At 40.5% G+C, this 22,628-nt stretch overlaps 3 protein-coding genes across 3 annotated transcripts; 2 read left to right on the plus strand and 1 right to left on the minus strand.

Moving 5' to 3' along the window:
* Positions 1–10,699: 10,699 nt before the first annotated feature.
* LOC111599049 (DNA-directed RNA polymerase, mitochondrial) lies at positions 10,700–15,531 on the minus strand. Its single transcript, XM_030224383.1, is given in 7 exon segments — positions 10,700–11,060; positions 11,115–12,337; positions 12,395–13,540; positions 13,604–14,357; positions 14,427–14,576; positions 14,632–15,040; positions 15,098–15,531. Coding segments are annotated over 7 exon segments (4,164 nt in total). The 5' UTR covers positions 15,450–15,531; the 3' UTR covers positions 10,700–10,930.
* A 127-nt stretch (positions 15,532–15,658) lies between these two features.
* On the plus strand, positions 15,659–19,971 carry LOC111599050. Its single transcript, XM_023314568.2, has 7 exons — positions 15,659–16,936; positions 17,467–17,960; positions 18,016–18,264; positions 18,388–18,521; positions 18,586–19,105; positions 19,171–19,581; positions 19,764–19,971. The coding sequence occupies exons 1-7, from the start codon at positions 15,736–15,738 to the stop codon at positions 19,902–19,904; spliced, it is 3,150 nt and encodes a 1,049-aa protein (XP_023170336.1). The 5' UTR covers positions 15,659–15,735; the 3' UTR covers positions 19,905–19,971.
* A 908-nt stretch (positions 19,972–20,879) lies between these two features.
* On the plus strand, positions 20,880–22,175 carry LOC111599127. Its single transcript, XM_023314689.2, has 5 exons — positions 20,880–21,038; positions 21,110–21,407; positions 21,457–21,669; positions 21,743–21,898; positions 21,981–22,175. Exons 1-4 carry the CDS (start codon positions 20,880–20,882, stop codon positions 21,877–21,879), a joined length of 807 nt encoding a protein of 268 aa, XP_023170457.2. The 3' UTR covers positions 21,880–21,898; positions 21,981–22,175.
* The last annotated feature ends 453 nt before the right edge of the window (positions 22,176–22,628 follow it).

The following is a 22,628-nucleotide window of genomic DNA, read 5'->3' on the forward strand; positions in this document are numbered from 1 at the left end:
GAAATGCGCCGACTAAATTCCAATCATACTTCGCACGCTGACAGAAATTTCTTTTGACTTAAGCTTGATTAAAATGCGACATTCCTTGACGCTTATTAAAATCTTTATATGCTAGAGTGAATCACTTGACAGCCGTCAGCGTCAAGGCTCTCATATGGAAATTTCGCTCAGTGCACCCTTATGTCTCCATTTAGTATGCAATGCAAAGTTTTTCAATTCCTTTTTATACCCTGATCCCATTAAAAATGGGAAATCAGGGTATAATGGTTTTGTGCAAATGTATGTAACAGGCAGAAGGAGGCGTGGCAGACCCCATAAAGTATATATATTCTTGATCAGGACGACAAGCCGAGTCGATTGAGCCCTGTCCGTCTGTCTGTCTGTCCGTCTGTCCGTCTGTCCGTCTGTCCGTCTGTCCGTCTGTCCGTCTGTCCGTATGTGTGAACGCGTGGATCTCAGCATCTATAAGAGCTAGAGACTTGAAATTTTTTTTGTAGGTCCGTGTATAGCACGCGCAGGTCAAGTTTGTTTCAAATATTCGATAACTATTCGCATTTAATTGTTATCGAATAAAAACATTATTGAAATGCAGTAAATAAATTATATCTCGAACGTCTTAAGAGCTAGAGCTTCCAAATTTTGTATTTAGTCTTATGTATATTTTATGCAATTTTGATTTTTGTTGGATTTTGGATACCGGCTCCAAATTCCCCCAAATTCTTAGAATTTAAGTTTAGTTGGAACTAGGGCCATTATGTGAAGGCGTTTGCATCTCAACCAAGCCAATAGGATATGTAGATCATATGCTGAAAATTTCATTAAAATCCATTAAGTGAAACAGAAGTTATTAAACAAAACGTTTGGCCAATTTGCAAAAGCACATGTCAGCAGCGCCACGCGCACGCATTTTTCCTATGCGTGTGCACACATACATTCAAATGCGTGCATTCTTTTCTATTCCAAGAATTGAAATTGCGATTGAATTGTGCTGAATTATTAGCTGCTACTTATGTTCAAATTTGCAACATCTCGCATAAGAAGGGAAGTGGCTGCGTTGGTAGAGACGCCGCTCGTATGCAGCTTGGGCCGGGTTCGAGACCAGTGGAGATGAAATGTTTTTATTGTTCTATTTTTTTTTTAGTTATGAAGTGGCGGTGTTGGTAGAGTTTGTGCACGTTGCGCAAATAATCCGGGTTCGAATCCTGGTCTCGCAATGTCGATTTTTATTTGTTTTCTTTTTTTTTTGAATACTCGATACAAACTACGGAAAATTTAAAAAAAACTCAGAGGACTGGGATCAGGGTATCTCCTAGTCGGGCACCCCGACTAGAGCTTTCTTACTTGTTTTTTCTTACTCTTTTTTTGGTTTTTGCATAATGTGCGTTTAATAGGGCTGCCAGCGCCCGAGATGTTTGAGAAGCTGACAAAATGTAACGCATACGCCATGTGGCACGCCAAGGCATTGTTAAGGGCTTACCGATGTGTGTGTGCGCGTGTGTGCGTGTGTGCGTGTGTGATGTGCATTGTTAACTTTGCTGCCTTGAAACTGATTATTACTGGTTGACACATTCGCTTGACTCGTCAACATTATCGACAACGGCATCAAAATGAAGCATACGACACGTTGAGCGACTTATAGACAAAACACTGTGCACTTCTCTGTGTGTGCGTGTGTGCGTATGTGTGTGTGTAGACCCTCTTTATTTGCACTGGCAGTCGTAATACGCTTTAGTTTTGCAATACGTTTTACGCTTGCCAGGCAAATGAGAAAGTGTAAATAAATAAACAAACATATTACGACAAATGAGAGGAGAGAATGTGGTGAGAGAATGGGCATGAAAATGCGGTAAAAGAATAGGCAAGAAGTCAAAGACATTTACGTGTGCGTGAGCGAATGGGGAATCGTGAGAATATATTCGACATTTATTGTTAGTGCTGAAAATTTCGATATGCGATATGCGACATAAAAGTATTTTTGTTTTTATATTTTTGTAATCAATAGACTTATTTATATCAATTATAAGTATCTGAAGTTCATAACTTGGCTCTCAGCTATATGGTAATAATCGTTATTAAACAAGCTAAATTATCATCGACTGCTTTGTCGAATTTGGCTTTTTTAATACATTTCTTAATTTCTAAGAATATTTTAATTTAGCTTTCATACAGAGTGGAAGTGTATAGTATTTCTTCTGATTCAGTAAATGCAACTTTTTTATGACTAGACAATTCGTAGAATTTCACAGAACATACATTTGATTCCACATCTAAGCGATATATGTGTATATATACGTATGTAGCGCATCACCAACTCGTCTGGGCACATACTCTTCGCTTTTTTTCGCACACGTATTTTGTAATCTTTAGCCGGGGCAAAGCTGTTGCTACTAGTTGCGGGCTATTGCCCCACAGCGCATTACATTTGATTATGTGTCTTTACGTGTTTGAATGTTTGCGTGTGTGTGTGTGTGTGTGTATGCTTATTAGTGTGTGTGTCGGTAGCCGGGTACTACGCCTTATAAATTCGTTTGCCCACTCTCATCCGCTTGCCCCTTTTTTCGCCATTGCCCATTGAACGAAAGACGAAGCGAATGACGGCGACGCCGCCGCCAACGCCAGCGCTGGCAGCGACGCCAGCAGCAAACGGCAGCAACAGTCACAGGAAGGAAGCTTCAAGACACGATTAAATCAGCAAATAAAATAGCAAGTGAATGGCAAGAGAGCAACAAGAAATTGAAGAAAGGCAGCTCGAAGCGTATGCGAATGCAAACGTTGCAGAAAAGAAATAAAGAAAAATAACGGGTGGACGGCAAGGGAGAGTAAGCAAAAGAAAAATAAAGTGCGAGTCGGGCAAATGCAAACAACATCAATGCAAAAGTAAAGTACAAAACAAAAAAAAAAACAGAAATACAACGGTTCTTTATGATTCTTTGCTTTGCAGTGTGTCGAATACCCTTGAAGATATATGAGCAGAGACTAGCATACGAATAGTTATTGATACAAATGTATGCAGAGAAGCTTAGCCAAAACGATTCCTTTCGATTCGTTCATGAAGTTATGTTAGCCATATGTAGAGTATACTGTGTGTGAGTATGAAAATAACTACTTCTATGCGTACACACATTGCATATCAAAGTCAGAATACCCTCCACGAGTAAAGCAAATGATTAAGAAGTGAATTTTTCAAACCAAATTTGTTATGAATAAGGCAAGGTAGCAGCAGAAGGAGAGTGGAGAGGCAGGTAGGCGCGCAGACAGCTACTAGTACAAGTAGTATAAGAGCAAAGGAAAGCAGCGAGCGTTGACTGACTAAGGTCGACTTTTTGATTGAATGCATAGATAAATGAAGGACAGGTAACATTCACAGAGGAAATGGAAAATTGATTACAGCATGCTCAGAAATGTAAATAGAATGCGATAGGCGAAGGGCTTATACACTAAACACATACATACACACACACACATATATATGACACATACACTTTTTTAGATAAGCATTCAAATTGCTAGAGATTGGCCCAATATGTTATCACCATCAAATTATTCATTGCCGTCTATATAAAAGGTGAACAACTGCAGCTACCATCTAACAAATTACAAATTGCGATAAGAACAGTTATCATTATAAATAATGTTGACTGTTATTTGACTGTACTTGACACATAGATAGGTTATTATATTTCAGTGTGATATTATTTATAGCACATTATAACCCGAAACAGGCGTTAACAAACGTAATATTCTGTCAATTATGCATATCTGTTTACATAAATATTTCGCTGTTTACTTTCCTTTTATCTACTTCAAACAACAAAAATAAACATTTAAATATAAGAATAAATTAGATGTGTATAAACATTTATCTGCAAGGCGCCAAAGATAAATACTCTCGATTCTTGATACTTTCCTTTAATAAAAATATATATGAGTAAGCGTGTCTATATAAATGTTCAAAATATATATATGTATAAAAGCTTTTATCATATGGACAGATGACTTGCGAAAAAACGTTAGAGCAAAACAGTAGAGACTTCGCCATTTATGTAGATGAGGCAATAAAGTTATGAAGTAGTAGGGGTATGGGGACTTTTTAACAGAGATACAAAAAGAGAGTTTGGCGAACAGAGAAAAGATAGGAGAAAAGCAGGAGAGGGTGAGAGTGACAGGGAGAGCAGGACAGGGTGGGGGAGTCTACGAGAGAGCGAGCAGCAGAGATAGAAAATGAGAAAGGAGACAGAGCGATAGAGAGAGAACGGGAATTTAAAAATTTGAGAGTGAGAGAGCGAAAGTATGACAATGAGAATTAGAGTGAGGAAGAGAAAGATAGAGAGTGAGATAGAGATAAATAGAGAACAAGTAAAATGGATGAGAAAGATAGATAGAGCTACAGAGAGCGATGTAGACAGACACAGCAAAAGTGTGATAGAGAGAGAGAGAGAGAATGCGAGAGAGACAGCGGGAGTGGCAGACGGATGGAGAGGGCGAGAAAGAGAGATAAAGATAAAAATTCATAAGTATTTTTTCTTTCACTCTATCCCTCTATTTCTCTCTCTGTCTTTATTCATTACTCACTCACACACACACACTCTCTCTCTATCCTTATGAATTATTCACAATTTAAACGCATTTTGGTTTTTCTGAAGTCGAAAATGATCTATTTTGAAAAAGTGTAATTAAGAGTAAAAAGTCAACCGTTTCCTGAAGTTTCCGGTTCAGGCGAATTTTTAATTGCTGACAAAATGCTTAATTGCTCAAACAGCTTAAAGTAGAAGCGAAATGAAATGCTCATTAACATTGAATTACCTGTGGCCTTTGTATCAATTAAATATTTCAGGAATAGCACAAGAGAATTTACATTTTAAATATACACAAATATATACAATTGTGCAGATAAGTTAAAAAAAAAAGAAATTGAATTAAAATTAAAATTCGGAAAATATTCCTCTTATTTGATTAACAAGCAATTAAACCGATATCATTTGATTGCTTTTAATTAAACGCAATGTTCTGCACTATCTAGCAGATGCTTTAATGAATGCTTGCATCTGATATATTACAAAGTTGTCAGCCAAAGCCTATTTGGAATATGTATATGTGTGTGTATATATGTATATATAGTTCAGTTTATAACCGCACACGAGCTGAATAAAAAAGAGCCTGACAATAATGGAGAATAAAATGCCAGGTGGAAGTTGTTAGCACAGGTAACAACAATATCTGTAACATATATATATATATATATATATATATATATATATATATATATATATATATATATATATATATATATATATATATATATATATATATATATATATATATATATATATATGAAATCGCATTATTTTCCCATCTTGTGGCAATTACGTAGGGCCAGTAGCCAGTTGAGTATTAGCCACAGTCCGAAGTCAACGAGCCAATTAGACTACAATACGCAGCGCAAACCTAATCGAGAGATGGTCGAAATAAGAAAAGAAATTCACGACCAACTTGAAGTCACAATAAAGTTACGTGTCGTTGTACAACCACCGCAGCACCCGATACACCCCCTCTGTAGCACAACAACAACGAAAAAACACTCTGGCAAATCATTGTCTAGCAAATTGCTTCGCCTCTGAGAAGTTGGGGGAGATTTCATTCAGTTCGTTTTTTATTTTATTTTTTATATCTGTCTGCCCAAAAGACAACTCATTCGCATTGGTAGTTTCCCAAGCTTTTCGCGCTTGTTCTGACATGCTCTGTCTCTGGCAAGGAGGGTCGGCTCCAAGCGGGGCCGCGGACTGCGAGGGGCGAACGTTTTTATAGCAAGTCAAAAACCTATTAATGCTCAGCCAGCGCGTTCAACTTGTAACAATTCTTTACGTTTGACTCTCTTTTGTATTTGTGTGTTGTTTTTGTTTTTGTATTTCCGTTTGTTTGCAAACTTATTTATTATATACCCTGTGGTGGGAATGAAGTGGCAGGGTGTGCGGAGTTGATGGGAATGAAAGTGTTTACGAGTAATTTAATTTGAATTTTCAAATTCTATAAAACTAAAAATTCTATATTATCTAAAAATTGTGATGATAAATTAAAAATAATATTGAAAATAAAAATAAAATTGAATAAAATATAAAAAATATAAATATATTAAAAATAAAATATATTTACATCAATTTATTTATATGAAAATTAAAATAGTTAAAAAATATATACTTTAATTTCTGCATATGATACTTAGAATTTCTATTTTAAAACTTAAATGTTTTTTTAAAAAATGTATAAACTATGAGCTTATTTTAATAAAAAAAATCTATTACAATTTATTTTATTTTAAAAATAAAATATTAAAAATATTAATATTAAACAGAATGTATTTATATGAAAAATAATATTTAATTTACAATTTTTTTCTTGGGCTGTTATGTAGTGATTTGCATTTGATTGCCCATATCGAAATGAATCAAATTTAAAAACAATAAAAATCAATAGATTGATTGAGATAAGATATTATTGCCATGCGAATTCTGTAACATAATTTATATACGTAATACAGGCATATGACCTCAACATGGCGAACAGCTTTCAAATTTGTGTCGGCTTTTTTCTAATACTTTCTAGTGTCTATGCTATTATTCATTTGTAAGTGTTCCGATCAGCTTATATGTTCATACATCATGCTGACTACTTAAATAGTCAATAAAGTGAACATTGAGAACCGAATAAAAAGAGGACGGCATCCAGTCAATATTCTAGCAGTTGTAGATCCATAAGCTATCCAACTGATTAAAAAAGTGCCAGGGCATTTCAAAGTCAATCAGTCAACTACTTAACAAATTCGAATGTTCCAGTAAATAAACGGCCTTCACATTTCTAAAAGATCCCAAAATGAAAATATTATTATTTTGAACTGTTTACCAGGGTATTTCATAGTCGATCAACCTATAGTTGACGATTATTTATGGTTGGACATTTACACTGGATTTGCTCTTTTCTAACTGCCCAAATAAATTGACCCTGGACCAGGACAATTTAAAGCAGTTTTCCAGGGCATTACTCTGTCGATCAGTTTATTACATGGCCATTATTATTTATTTTCAACAATTTCCGCTAGTTTGACTTTACTATGTGGCTTTGCATTAGAGTCGCTTCTGCTGTATATGCTTTGGGTACGGGTTTTTTTGGGTTTTCAATACCTAGTCTACCCACACGAATTTATCTCTCTCCCTGAGTGTGTGTGTATGTGTGTGCGAGTGTGTGCTTCATATGGCGCATTGTTTGATAGGCCTGCCCTTTCTCCTGAAACTCGACCCGCTGCCCGCAGTATTTGGCACTGTGTCGCAACTTGAATCGATACATGGCAGCAATAACGGCGGCAAATTTCATAAATAGCTTCATGTCAGTTGAAATTTTTGACTTTCGGCTATGACAACCGCGCCCGCTCCGCAACCCGCTTGATTGAGTGCAGTATATGTGGCCCAAAATGAATTTCAATTAGGGTAAGTGGAGCAGCTGGCTGCCTGGCTGGTTGCCTACCTGCCTCTAATTAAGCGCTGCGCGTGCCTGTCCAGGATCATTTTGGTTCTAATTCAATAAGTCAACGACGGCACATCAAGTGGACATTGACTGAAGGAATAATCACCGGAAATCTGTGAACGGAAACGGACACAATAATGGCACCCAAAGCGGACAACGTCGCCGTGGGCCCGTCGCAATTTAGCCAAACAAAGTGCTGGCCGCTTGTCACGGCCAAGTTCAAGTGCCAAAAGCCAAGTGCTAGCCCGCATCCCAGGCCCTAAACAAAATGCCTTTCAGCATGCTAAAGGCTCATTAATTCGCATTCATAAATTACGTCGGAAAATCCAAAAAAAATGTCCAAATGAAGAAACAGTCGAAAGAAAATGGAGAATAAAATCAAAATCAATGCAATTTCTCAGCATATCAAATCGGAACAAAAACGGAGTCTGACTCCGGTAGGAACGCTTCATAATTTCGTCAGGCAATTCGAGCATTAATCTTTATAATGAGGACTTATCACAGACTGCGTCAACCTTTCAAAAACAGAAAAATTTCTTTTGCATATTTGGCTCGACTACGTTCTGCTCTTGTCCACGGGGATTTTCTCTTAATCTTGACATTCAGTTTTATAGCTTTTATATTAGGCCTTTAATGCTACGCAATTTATTCTCAATTGCGACATTATGATGCTTCGTCAAAATTGTAGAAAAGCGATAAAAAAAAGTAGGTTTCCGGTTTCAATTTTATGTGTTATAAAATATTGGGCGGAACTAGAGAAAGTATTCGATTCTTGATGATTTGAATAGAAAATGGATTGGTCATTCAAAAAGAGATGTTTATATAAATATATGAATATTTATATTATTTTCTCTTTTTATGTTTACGGAATTTATATACTTATATTTTATATATTTATTTATATATGAAAAAGATTATCACAAAGTTTCATTCGTCAAATTAAAAAAATAGGTAGAATTTGCTTGAATTCTTGCTCCTCTAAATATTTATAAAATAATAATATAATTTTGTCGATCTTTAGAGAGCCTCAAGATTAAATTAAGTGCTTATTTGATTTGCCACACCCACAATAGGCCTAGGTATATCTATCAGATATACGAATATATATATAATATTAGCGAAATTTCTGGCCTCTGTTATGTCAGCTTTATGGCACGTTCCTCAAAACCAATATACCCTATAAGCTTAAGTCAAGTATGCAAGTAATATCAAATTAATTGTTTTCAGTGTACTTTCGTATTTATTACATTATTTAGATAAGGTAATCCTTCTAAGCCGCACAGCGTCACCTTGAGCTAATCTTTATGGCTGTCCCTTTTGCAGTAGCAACGCCAACAAAACATGCTTTAAATTGTTTATTTTGAGTGTTTCATTTAACAAACTCCAAATGACTTAAAAATAGAAAACTTACAAATAGAATAAATAAACAAAAGCCGTCTCTAATAGCAGTTAGGCCCGCTCAGAAGTAAACTCTTCCCAGACGCACAAACCAAATACACATATAACGTATACGCCGGATTGTGCGTCATGGTAATTGAATCAGTTGCCAAAAAGCGTCAATAAAACAATTTGAGCATTCAATCAAATGTCAATGCATTAAAGTGTGGTTACTTATCAAACAGAAAGAGACAGCGAGAGCAAGAGAGAGGGAGGGAGAGAAAGAGATGGGGACAAACTGCGTCTGTTGCACGACTCGTTGCAGATAAACGACGACAGACATTGCCCCAATTACCAACACATTGTGTGAGGTGCATGTGGTTTTTATCAAACTCCCCCAACCCTAAACACCCCCACACACACACGCTTACACATACACACAATCAGTGAGCCGCACACTTGGGAGACATTTAGATACTTCTGTTGCGGCTACTGCGAACTTGGCTTGGCTGCTGTAGCGCAATTTGCATGGCGCATGGTTTATAATTGAATTAATTGTAATATGATACGCGGCGTATGATACGAAGCTTTTGATAGCAGCAAGTCGCTGATAAGAATATACAATTTACAATTCTTTTAATGCATTTATGAGCGCAAATTGTGCACAATAAATGCCCAAGCACGCAGAAGCTAAACTAAAGCGCGACAATGCCAAAGATACAACAAAATGCAGTGCAAACAGAATATAAAGGAAAAATAAACAATTGTGTTTTTCTTTCGCTTTTTATTTTCAGTTTTGCATTTTTTCGCTGTTATTTTCGAATTTCGAATTTGCTAAAATTTATTTGCACTGCACTTTGTCAGTGCTAAAGCAGCCGCAGCCGCAGCAGCAATAGCAGCTGAGGCCGGGCAACGCGTGCCTGTGAGATATGCGATAAAAAAGTTTAGCAGCTGGTTTTTTTTATTTTATTTTTTTATATATTTTTTTACCTTCTTAATGTCGCGTCCACTCAGCAACAACAGCAGCGACTGCCGCATGCCTTCGCACGAAGAACGAACAAAAACAAAAATTGATTATAAACTTATAAAATGTGAAAGAAAACACGAAAACAGAGACGCCAAAATGCAAATAACAATTAAGATGCGTTTGCTGAATGTTAACACTATTTAAATTGCGAATTAACGCTAGTTGCTGACCGCTGACCGCTGCGTGGAAACCGTTACGTTCTTAACGCGCCGCATGAACTTTTCAAACTGAGACCACCGACCAGACCAGAGCAGAGCAGAGCAAAGCAGAGCAGAGCAGCCAGCAGCAAGCAGCGAACAGCAGGCAGCGATTCGCATACGAGCGACACGAGGCAACGAAGAAAATGCCGACGCAGCGCCGGTCGCCGGCAGCAGCGAACGCAACAACAACAGTTAGTAGCAGCAGCAGCAGCCCCGTGCAAAATAGAAAAGGAAAAGTGGCCATGGGGTGGCACTCAAAATGTTGAGTGAGAGTGAGAGAGTGTGTCACAAATGAGCGAAAGTGGCGTTAGTTAACAGCGCTGTTAAATGAGCGTAGTTAACAGTTGAGTTAACAGTTGAGCACTTCATATGCAGTGACAAGAATACTTTGATAGCAATTTCGTGTGATTTACACCTTTACTAGTTAACTAATTAACGAAGTAAAAATATTTAAAATAACTAAATTAATTGTTTTAAATATTGTATAACAGTTTATTGATAAGCCTGCAGGCGCGTTTTATTTTCAAGCCTCAATTATTTTCCAACTTTTCAATTAGAAATATACCTTAATTCAAAACCAATTGTCGTAAATACATAAATAGGCATTTAATATAATATAATATTAGATATATGTTTTGTCTGTAAACTCTTACAAAATCACATTTACTGCACTGACTGGTCTTTGTTTTTAAGTAATTTTTTCTTTTGGTATTAAAAGCTTTCGAATTGTTGGACACATCTAGCAAAACTTAGACTTAAAGTAAATGACTAAATTAATAGTAATTAGGCACCATTGTCATAGTTCGACGAACTAGCTGAAAAAGTAGACCGAGTCCAAAACATTACGTAGATCGAAGTCCCCTTTCTGTGGCAGTTGACGAAGAATACGATTCAGTTGACGCTTAGACAAATCCTCCACAGAGCCATCGTTTGTCAAGTCACTGCAAGGAATTACATATAATATTGCTTTTGGTCCAGAATTTAAGATTACTTACGCGCTGCTGAAACTGTAGGTGTGCTTCATGAACTCCGAAAGCTGTTCAAGTATTGGCTGCGAGTGGAGCGCGACAAATTGTTGACGGCAGGCGCGATTCAATTCCGGAACAGTGCAAGCGTGGGTCCAAAAACAATCGTGCACGGAGACAAAAGTAATACCTTTTCGCTCGCAATGCAGTGAGGTGAGCATCATGTGCGACGAGTCCAGCGAGTGAATGAAATTAGGCGGAAAGGCGTTCTTTTGTTTAAGAATATTGGGTCGTTCGAACATATCCATCGACATGTTGGCATTCACGCGCAGCCCTTTGCTCTCAGGATGCTTCATCTCCTGACGATTGTAGGGCTGTACGACAGGCAGACCCAGTGGTGTGACCCACTCAACATTTTTACTACAAACACCAGCTATCAGTCGCGCGCACTCCGTGAACCAGTCTTGAATCTCACGCGTTGAGGTGAACATTTCGCGCAGACTTTCAAAGGTCTTAGTGGTCAAATATGTGGAGGCGGGCCACACCCAATCCTTGGGAAAGTCATCGATGTCCTTCAGCTGACGCGCTATCTGCAGCCGTGCACCATAGCGTGTTACGCCGTAAACGGTGGTCATCACCGTCTGCTTGATGACCTTGCGTCGCACGAAGCCCTCCAGAGCTTGCGCAACATGCAATCCGGTTTCCGCATCTGCTTTCCGAGTGCGCTCTACGAGAGCTGCCACTGCACTGTACACATCCTGTGGTATCGCCGAGGGGGCCAGATTAACACTGCATGCACCCGCCTGATCACGACCCAGCGCTGCGTAATGCTGCAGCCCATTACAGGAGCCATCCTGATGTATGGGAAAGCGACTCATATAGGCGGCAGGATCGGGAGAACGTTGTACGTTGGCAATTTCCATGCAACAGGCGAGTGTTTGCCATGGCTCATCCGACTTGGACCACCACATGCGACCCGTGAGTGGATTATCGGCTGAGTCCAAAATGTCTGGCATTATTTCCTCAGCGTAAAGCAGACGCTCGCGCACTGAATCACGCTTTTTAAGGCCCGTCAAATTGATGCAGTGCAGCTTTAGCCAGCTAAAACCATCCACGCCCAGCGGCTGAGCTTGATCAAAGATAAGCATCGAACGTGCCAGATCTGAACCCAAATGATTTAGATGTGGGGGCACAGGATAAACACGTCCACGAAAGTCCATGTTGTGTGGCAGCCAGAACACCTTGTCGCGGTACTATAAAAATATATTAATTAGAAATTTAATGAATTTAGACAAATAGAAGCTATTTACATGCTGTGCCAGCGACAAGCGATAGAGAGCATCACACCACAAGCTGTACATTTCGGCCTGCTTGCGTCGATGACCAAGCTTTTCCCGAAACTGTTTGGCACGGTCCGCTGGCGAAACGCCACTTCCATCCTCGCCCACTGGCAGTGTAGGCAGAGGCGGCAATGAGCTCGGTGGCTGAGGCACATCCAGCTTGGCATCTCCACCATTCTGGAATACCTTAATGATCACATCGAGTAGCTGTGTATTGACACGCCACGGTACGCTGGCCAACTGATTGAGTGAATCGAGCGCTGGATAAAGATGCTGGGGATTGGAGGCATGTATGCGTTCCCACTGTTGCACAGCCTGATGGGGCAGACGTATCAACTCCGATTTGTTCAACAAGTAACCACCATTATGCGGCGTACTCCACGGTTGTGGTGGACACAACATGGGCACCAGATTCGAGTCAAAGGTGAGCGTCTGTTGGCGCGAGGCGCGCAATAGACGTGACAGTACTGGATGCGGCTTCACTTCCTCCTTGACGAGCCGACCCTGATTGCGGAACAGCGTATAGAAAGCCGGCAGTAAATTCTGTTGCATTGTCGTCGCACTTGTCTTCGATTTGTTGCTCCTCTGGCGCATGATATGCGCATCGATCTTAATGTCGCGCATAAGTATGTTGTAGAGGAAACGACCCACGCCGGAGAGCACATTGTTAGGCCATGGTACCTCGGGCAAATCCATAGACGGTCCGCTGTGTCGCTGTGCGTGCACCAAACGTTGCCACATTTGTCGCGTATTATCCTCCGTATATCCGCTAGCCCACAGATCGCAATAGTCGCTATAAATCTCTCCAATCTTTTCAAGCGTTCCATTATGTTTCTTCAATTCGATTTGATAGCATTGCTGCACCTTCTGACCAAGTTCCTTGAACAGTTGACCCACCGTAGGACTAAAAGTTTCGGATCCCTCGGCCAGCTTGTACAACTCTTTAATGAGTATGTCCGCATAGTGATGTGTGTCGAGGACCTTAAGGTACGTATAGTAGTTCATGTAGCCGTGCGGCTTGAAACGCACTTGAGCACGCAACGTGTTCAGATCACGCATAATAGCTGTAGAGATTTGTTTGCGCCAGTTCTGCTCCAACTCTTTCAACTTAGTACGCTGCAGAAATCAAAATTAAAAATTTATTTGCTTTCAATAATAATCAATATATATATAACTTACGCAATATTCAGCATTAGCAAACTCCTTGGTTTTTTCAATAGATTTGATAGTTATACAACCGTCCAATTCAATTTGCAGTTGTTCGCGTGCCAGTTGCTCCAGTTGAGTTTTACTGTAACCACGCTTTGACCGCATGATGATAGAGTCCTCCGGTGCTTCAGATGCAGCCTCTGCGCCTACGGGCTGCACCTGCGCATTGAGATCATTGAGCAGCTCATTATCGTATCCCAGCTGGGGCGGCATATAAACAGGTGTAAACTTTGGACGCACTCTCCTTATGGCGTCCAGCGCTATGTCACGCTGATCCGATATAAATTTGGAGCGATCCATTATTTGATTAAGGCTAAAACCCTGCTGCTCTGCCTGCTCTATGTATTGCTCAATAAACTCTTGATTTTGTGCATTTGGCTCAACTCGACCCAGGCACTCAAAGATGGCCGCATACGTTTGTTCGCTAAACGGAAGGCCATCCTCCTGAATCAGTTTAAATAGCTCCTGACAGCGCTCGAAGGAACCCCTGCCCGCATAACCATGTAACAAAATATTGTACAGATCAATGGTGATTAGGTTCGTGCCGGGTTTGGTTAGATTACTCTTCTTGGCGCGACTGCGATAAGCGATGATTGTAGAGAGGGCACGGTTTAGCATGTTTGCCGAGACGCAAACATTCAGATATGTAGTTAAGTTAATGATAAGCGCACGTTGCTTGGCCTGACGCTCCTGCTCCTCTGAGATGTGCACCTTGGACTTGAAGCTGTTGGTGAAAACGGCAACATTGATAGATTGAATATATGAAGATTAGCTATTTTGTTAAGGGACAAACCGTTTCTTAGATTTGGCTATAACGGCATTAGTCTTGAGGTGGCTGTCGGCTGGGGCAACTGACTTAGGGGATTCCTCAATGTAGGGTTCAATTGCCTCAAAGGGATCCAACAGTTCCATGTTTGCAGACACGTGCTTGGGCACATTTAAACTGAATACAATTAAAGTTAGTAATTGCTTTAGTTGAAATCTGGGAAATAGCTTACCCAAAGCTCGCTAAGTCTGCCTCGACGTGCTCCTGTCCATCGTTCTCCATGCCCTCAATGATGTCGCGATAATTCTGAAAGCTTTTAATAATCTTATGCACTTCCGATGGATTGGATATGATCTGTTTGGTGTACGTCTCCTTGCCAAAGAATATCAGTGGCTTATCATCGTAGAGACCCGCTTCAAGTATGGAGCTAGCGGCTGCATCCAAGTCGATCTTTTGATACTCTGCCGGCTGTCGCAGTACGGCCTCTTCGCTGCCCGCTTTAACCTTCTTTTGAGCGCGCCGGTCGTCTCGTTCGCGTTTATCCAAGATTTGCAATTGGGTTTTATATATGAATTCGGCTAGTTTCTTCGATTTTAAACGCTTAACGCGTGACTTACGCTCATTGGCTGTGAGTTCGGTGACTGTTGGGCAAATATATAATGCATGATGTCATAATTTGAAAGATTCATGATGCCTACCCTCTAGCAGCTCCACATATTTGGCGTAACGCGGTTTGCGCAAACGTTTCTTTTTCGCCAGCGCTAGGGCATCTGTTTGTGTGGGCGTGGTCGATTGTAGGCGTACGACAGTTGTTGTTATTGCTACCAGATATATTTTCATTAATATTTCGCTGTTTATTGCTTGTTATTGCAGCTACTCACTTGCCGGGCGATAGAGCATTTGATAATATTGCTGATATTGTGTTAAATTATGCGCAGCGCTGCTTTCGCTGCCACCCCTGCAGCTGCAGCCGCAGCCGCCTGTTGAGGCAGGCAGCCGCAGTACTCGTTGCATGGCTGTCGCACCATTGGCGCTCAGCAGACGATACATTTTTGCCAGACAATTGCAACGTTTAATCACGAAATTTGTTTAATTTTCACACAAAAATGTTCGATGCTTGCATAATATTTTGTTGTCCATTGCGTTTCACGTGTTGGCTGCCCAGCCCAGGGCTACATTAACCGAATAACGATAACATCGATAAGAACGATTATTTTTATGCACGCCAGCCTGCCAACTTGCGCTAAATAAGAAATTCGATATTTTGAAATTGCACATCATTGATTTTAACGTAAAATTGAAAAAAAAAATTTATGTCTGTTATAATTCCAAAAAAATGCCACCAAAGAAAAACAAAAAGACTTCCCTTAAGGAAGCACCTCCCGCTAGTGATAAGCCACTGCCACCCAATATATTTCTATATATACAGCTGGCCGGCGTGCATACACTGCCCAATATAATTGATCCATTGGAAATACATTTGGATCAAGGCGGCAGTCTTATTCTCAAATGTGTCGAACAATATAATACCGAAGGAGTCATAGCACAGGATGAGTTCTTTCTAAAGCCCACATATACATTGGTATTCCAGCAGGACAATCTAGATCGGATCAATCATGCAGCCGACAATCCATTATTGATCAAGCTTTATATGCGCCAAACCGATGAACCGACTATCTACGATGATGAGGAGGCTGAACTGGAAGCGGAGACATCCGACTTATTGAATTTGCTAATAGAAAAAATCGATGCGAGTCCCAAGGAAGACGACGAAAATACTTATTATCAGCCTAAAGTCGAGATGATCTTAATGTGTGTGGGTTATCTGGATATAATTAAGGTATTCGGCCATCATCGTTGTATGCTGCACGAAGAACTCTATCTCTATCCAGTGCCCGATTGCCCAACTAAATGGCGTCACACAGTAAAAACTGAGTGGCACCTGTATACCCTTGTGCCCATTGTCAAGGAAGTCTCCTTCACCAACATGGCCTTCGTGACATTTGAGTCGATCTATAATGTGAAGGAAGATTACGTCATTGATACGGAGACTATGAATGTACAGTTGAGCTTTCGTTCCATGCAACCGGTGGATCGCAACGAATATCACGTGATACCCTGGTGTAGCTTTAATACATTCAAAGAATGTTGCATCGCTGAACAGGTAAATCATCATGTCTTCGAATACTTTCGCCAAAGTGTGCCCAATAGCAACTGCATTGGACTCAAATCCAACATGGACGTGGAAATGCATAAGCTATTTCACAACCTAATGCGATCGGACAATACTAACATTGATTTCGATGCGGTCAATATTATCGAGGATCAGGCTCTGGTCTGCAATACATTCCATCGTTTTATACTCACCAAGAATATGTCGGATATACTGTACGCGGCGATCGCCCGGCGGCGATATATTATCGCTGTCGATGTCTTCAGTATGACCCCAACGGAAGGCAAACGTGGGGTCAAGGCATTGATCAATAAAAAAGTATTCTCAGGGACACTGGATCCAGCCATTCTACTCTATCCCAATAGTAAGTAACGGAGCAAATGATAGCTTTCACATTCTTAATATATATAATAATCGATAAATATCGATGCACATACTTGAAGTTTTTATACATATACACATATACCTGAAGATCTTTCACATTTTAAAAGATTTAAAAAAAATTATGATTTGTAAATATTGATTAAGTTTTTTATAATAATATTCGATAATATTCTAACTTGCTTATTGTCGACAATTACCGATTGCTATTTAATAAAAAAAAGAATACTTTCTGTAGTTGCTTTCTATACAAAGATTCAATATTTTTATCTAATGAGATGACAAATATATATAATTATCGATAAATATCGATACATATGTCAAGTGCTTGAAGTACATCTCATAGGTCAAAAAAGTGAAAATAGTTATACGAGTGTAAATGTATCAAAATTTACCGATAACAATTCACACTTACTTAATATCGATAATTATCGACGATCTTCTTAACACTTATAAACTCTTTGTAGATACACACAATTTCACATTTCACATTGAGCCACAATTTTCTTTCAGTACACGGAATGCGCTTTGCCGTGGAGCTGAAATACTTGGGCGTAAAAAAAAAGATGAACCAAGCCAAGTCCAAGCAGCCAAGCATATCAAGTGTGCGTAATCGAGATACTCGATTTAATAATCAGATAACCAATGAAACCTCGACTTTTGCTATAATCAATTTATGCCTATTGGCGCCTCTGGGACTGGTGTACGAGGAGCTGAAGGGTTTCCGCGAGAGTTTCATTAGCCAAAATCGTTTGCTCTTCTGCAAGAATAAAATAACCGTAGTGGACTCATTGCCATTGGCCGATATACAACGGACGGCGTACACACATTTCGATACATTCATGCGGGACACTATCTGCTATATAGTCGAAAAGCGGATATTCAACGTGCAGCAGAAACGGAGTCACTTCTGTTGCGCCGTGCAGAACTTGACCAACATATTGCTGAAAGTCGTTGGCAGTGACTTCAATATGCGCGTGCGCACCACCACGAATGTCGAGTTTTCAGTTAGTCTAAATATACTTTAATCATATGCAGTTAAAAACACAAAACATTCTGCAGAATCTATGCGTCATCGCGCACAATGAGCTGGAGCAACGCATACACAATCTGCTGGAGAAGATCGAAGACGAGGGCCTCGATGAGCTCATTGTGGATAGAACTGCTAAACAGGATTGTCTCATCGATCATTTGAATTCTATCAAAATTTTGACCGCCGTCGGGGACCTTCGTATGGCCAATCTGTTCCATGACAAGATGGACGGCTGGATGTCTGGCCATTTCAATGACAAACTATTCGCAACGCGTCCAGTTAAGCATCAAATTTACTTGAGCATTTTTATTGAATTACAGAGTATTAATTATATACAGAGTATTAATTATATATACTCCATATGTGTTGACTGCGCCCATTTAATTCGAATTTTCTTTTAGGAAAACTCAAATCATTTTCAGAATCTGTTTGAGTTCTATGATTTGGTGTCCAAAGTGGAGCGTGGCGAATATGCAGCAGCTCGACGCTACTTCAAGGCGGACCGCGTCTCATCGATTGGGCACGAGGCATATGTGTACGTAAGCCCACAGGATACCCATAAAAAATATATCAAGTCTATATATATAGTGTTTGTCCAGGGGGCTTATACGCATTTACCTGGACTATGTGGCCACACGAGATGATCCCGATCCGAAGGTGTCCGCCAATGCCAATGAGTGTCTATTGAATTGCCTAACGCTCTATGCGGAGCACCGCGAGTCGGAACAGAATGGCTGGATATTGCTCTATTGCTACTACAGGAGATTCAACTATGCGCCTGGTTATTCCTACGCTAGCTGGCATCTCGACAACTTTGTGAAGGAAGTAAAAGGCCACAGTTCGCCGGCGCCGTATAGCCTTTGGGGCATATCGCTAAATATGAATCCCAGATTTGAGCACAACCGAAGCCATACGTTTTTCGACTGCATTAGGATCTTTGTGCGTCTGGGCCTGTACGAGTTCGCTCAGGTGATATGGGAGGAAGTGCGGAGCGACTGCAGCCAAGCGCAAAACTATATGATAACCACACAATTAAAGATCTTGCTCGATCAACTGCCAGACGACTTCGAAACGAAGACATTCACATTCGAGAGCACCGAGGACCAGGAGGATCAGCTGGTGCGCCTGACTAACAGTTGTTTAGCGACATTTATTGATTTCAATTCAATTTCAATTCTTTGCAGGCCAAGTTTAATGCCCAGGTCAATGGCAATGTGGAGTATTATCGCGGTAATTTCGAGCTCGCTGCCGAGTTCTATGCGGAGACTCTGACAGACGAACATATTTTGCCCCGGGATAATTTCATGCTCAGCAAACTGCACCTGGCCTACATCGCCTTTGAGTCGGGCGACTATCAGCTAACGATCAATGCACTGAATATGCCCAAAGTGGGCAAGCTGATGCCACTGGTCACCTCCTATCTAATGGGCAAGGCCTACTATAAACTGGAGGATTACTCCAAGTCCATGGAGTGTTTTATCAATTGCACCAAATTTGGTGAACATGTTCCCGATGTCTGGGGCTTCCTGGCGCTGCTCAATCTTCAGATGAACAACAATATGAATGCCATCTCATGCTGGAAATATGCTAGAGCTGTAAGCTGCTTTTCTCTTTATCCATCAACATTTATCTTAGGTCTCCTTCCATCAAGTGCTATATAACCTATAAAACGTCGAGTTTTTCGCTCTCTAAACTCCTTGCCCTTCTCTACCAATACCAACTACCCTCCACGTATTCTTCCTTTATGCCCATTCATCAGACATTGATTCTCCCTTAGGATCCCATCAGAAACATCACAGATGAGCTCATCTACACCGAGCTGGACTTGATCGATATTGACAGCGTGGATCTATATATAGATGTGCCCAGTCCCAATAATAGCATCTCGTCTTTTCAGGGCGACGAAGATGAAGATTAGTATCGTACGTCATGTCCCATCATATTTAATTGATGGCAAAAGCTGTGAAACAGAAAACACATTAAACCAAGGCTTATCAATGAATTCGATTTGTGTGTTGATTAAATGCTGAAATGCGATTATATCTTATATGGTGCAGCTCATGCGAGGTATTTCAATGTTAAATGTTACCTAAATTCGGATTCATAATCTAAGAGTTTATCTGAATCTCATTTCTTATCCATAATCTCAGCTGCTTAGACAAACAACTATTGCATGTCCTCCATGGTCATCTCCCAGTTCTTCATTGAAATGGCTTTTGCTTGCCTCTCTCTCCCTCTCTCTCTTTCTCTCCTGTCTGCTTCTTCATTTTTATCTAACAGTTGTGATTATGGTTTCATTAGTTGCTTCCTATGCTTGCAACATGCAACACAACTTGGCAACTGTCGCCATGTGGGGACGCGAAGTGTATACCCTGTAAAATGGGTTCAAACGGGGTATGCTGGTTTTTAGTTTTTTATAGTATTTATTTACAACATAAAGCAAGGACAAGAATTTTTGAAAATTGCACACAAAATTAATCAACTCAATATACCCTCTTTAGCCAGTAGCTAGAGGGTATTGAATATTTTATTACAACTAGAAATCTTAGAATGTAAATTTGAAAATCTGGCTTATCCCTAGGCAGCTGATCTTCAGGCAAAGCTCAGTTGAGCGCTTACGGGGTATCTGTCTAGTCGAGCATTAGGCATATTCCTACCTGTTTCTTGTTTTTTGTTGTTGTTTAGCAGCCGTGACTTGTTGACACAAGGTAATGAGACAGCCCGCAATTTGCTTGCATAAGACAGCAGCACAAACACACACAAACACAAACACACACACATACACATACAGCTGCACAGTGTGCACATGCTCTTGTACTTTTTATAGCATACTTTTGAGCGGCGCAGAAATGCCTGGCCAGAGCCGCAGAGCTGCCGCAGTCAGCATCCAAGCATGGCCAACGTTGGTGGCTTGGACTACGACGACAAGCTGCCCGCCATAGGCGGCGTGACCAGCAGCACAGCCCTGGCTATACGGAACTCGACCATCATAGCGCATCGCCTGTCCATCTACTTGCCACAGCTGCTGCTGCCCACGCGCGATCCGCAAAAGGTAAAACTTATGCAATTAAACGACATGCAAATGCATCGGCCAACTGCACCTCTCGCTCTCCATTCTCTCAGCTCATCATGGAAATCAATTGTTATGTGGCACAATTTCGCGAGCTGCTCATCTTTATAGGCCAATCGCGCGATTCACCGGAATTGCGGGAGAAAATTCGTCGCTTGCGACGCAGCTGCGTGGATGCGTGCAAGCACACGGCTCACCTGATCACGCCACAGCCCAAGCATTGTCTGGGCAGTGCCAGCGAGCACTTGAATCTGTCGCTGCTCTACCAGCTGACGCTGCAGTTTCGCCACGAGCTGCTCAAGAGCCATCGGCTCATACAGCTGGTGCCGTATGACATGACGGACTACTATGGTAAACTGCAGTCTCCGCTTAGAGATCAAGAACTCAATTCCCATTTCAGCACCCGCTCGCACGGCACCCTCGAATCTGGGCAACGTCATCAGTCAGATATTGCTGTGCAAGCAAATCAATCCGGACTTTCAGCAGGAGGAGCTGTGCAGCATCGCCAAGGATGCTCAGGAGTTGAACGAACTGCTCGACGAGCTGCAAACGCATCTGCCCAGTCCCGAGACAGCCAACGAGGCGGACCTGTACGAGCAGCTGCCTTACAGCTGTGAGTAAATGCAGTGTGAACTGAACTGAATACGGCTCTATAACCAGCTTAACCCTCTCCACAGCCGCAGCAGCAGCTGATGTGAACCTGGCCTTCCTCAATTCGCCGCCCGCTTGGTATAAGCAGCAGCGACGCCGCAGCTGCCGCACTCGCAGTCGCAGCCTCTGCCTCTGCTGTTGCCTTAAGTCATCCCAGGTGAATTCGTTTTGAAACAAAATACGATAAACAGGTAAGTGAAAGTTGTGCCTGGTATATGACTGCCCAATACCCTAGACACGTTCAGGAATTACCCAAAGTCTGTTGATTTCCAGTTACATGTGGCGCCTGTCATGAGACCGCTTCAAAACTAAATCCATACTATAAATTAGTTTAGCTTAGTCTTAACTTATCTAACACTCAATACAGGAAATTTCAAATAAAGCGAAAAATTCCAGCTGATAGTGCTCAATGGGCGAACAGCTTAATGAATGGGCTTTACGTATAAACCATTTACTAGCATGATATAGGAGCAGAGCTGAAGAGTTAATATTAATATGAATACAACTTGGATTTATTGAGCAAATATAAAAAGGTTGTCAAAAAAATAATATGCCAATAATAATATTAATAAAAATTATATTTATTTCCATGCACTCTGTATTGTTATAGGTGATTTAAATAAATCAAAAAACCTTGCGACTTACGAAAAATTCCCTCAGCTTTGAATAATATATGTATGCCATATGTCATAGTAAATAGATTATCTGTACAGAACGGAATTTTTTCATTTTGTTGGGGGTTTTTTACAAGCAACCTATATAATGAAAAATTTAAATATATGAACAAAAATACACAATATATACGAAATATTGTTTAATAGATTAACTAATAAGAATACCTAAATTAACTTAAAGTGAGCCAAATCGAAATCCAAAAAATAGTTTTATACCCTGTAAAAAACTCGTCTTATAAATTTTTCA

Source organism: Drosophila hydei, unplaced genomic scaffold (genome assembly GCF_003285905.1).
Source record: "Drosophila hydei strain 15085-1641.00,03,60 unplaced genomic scaffold, DhydRS2 tig00008114-arrow-pilon, whole genome shotgun sequence".
Lineage (NCBI taxonomy): Eukaryota > Metazoa > Arthropoda > Insecta > Diptera > Drosophilidae > Drosophila > Drosophila hydei.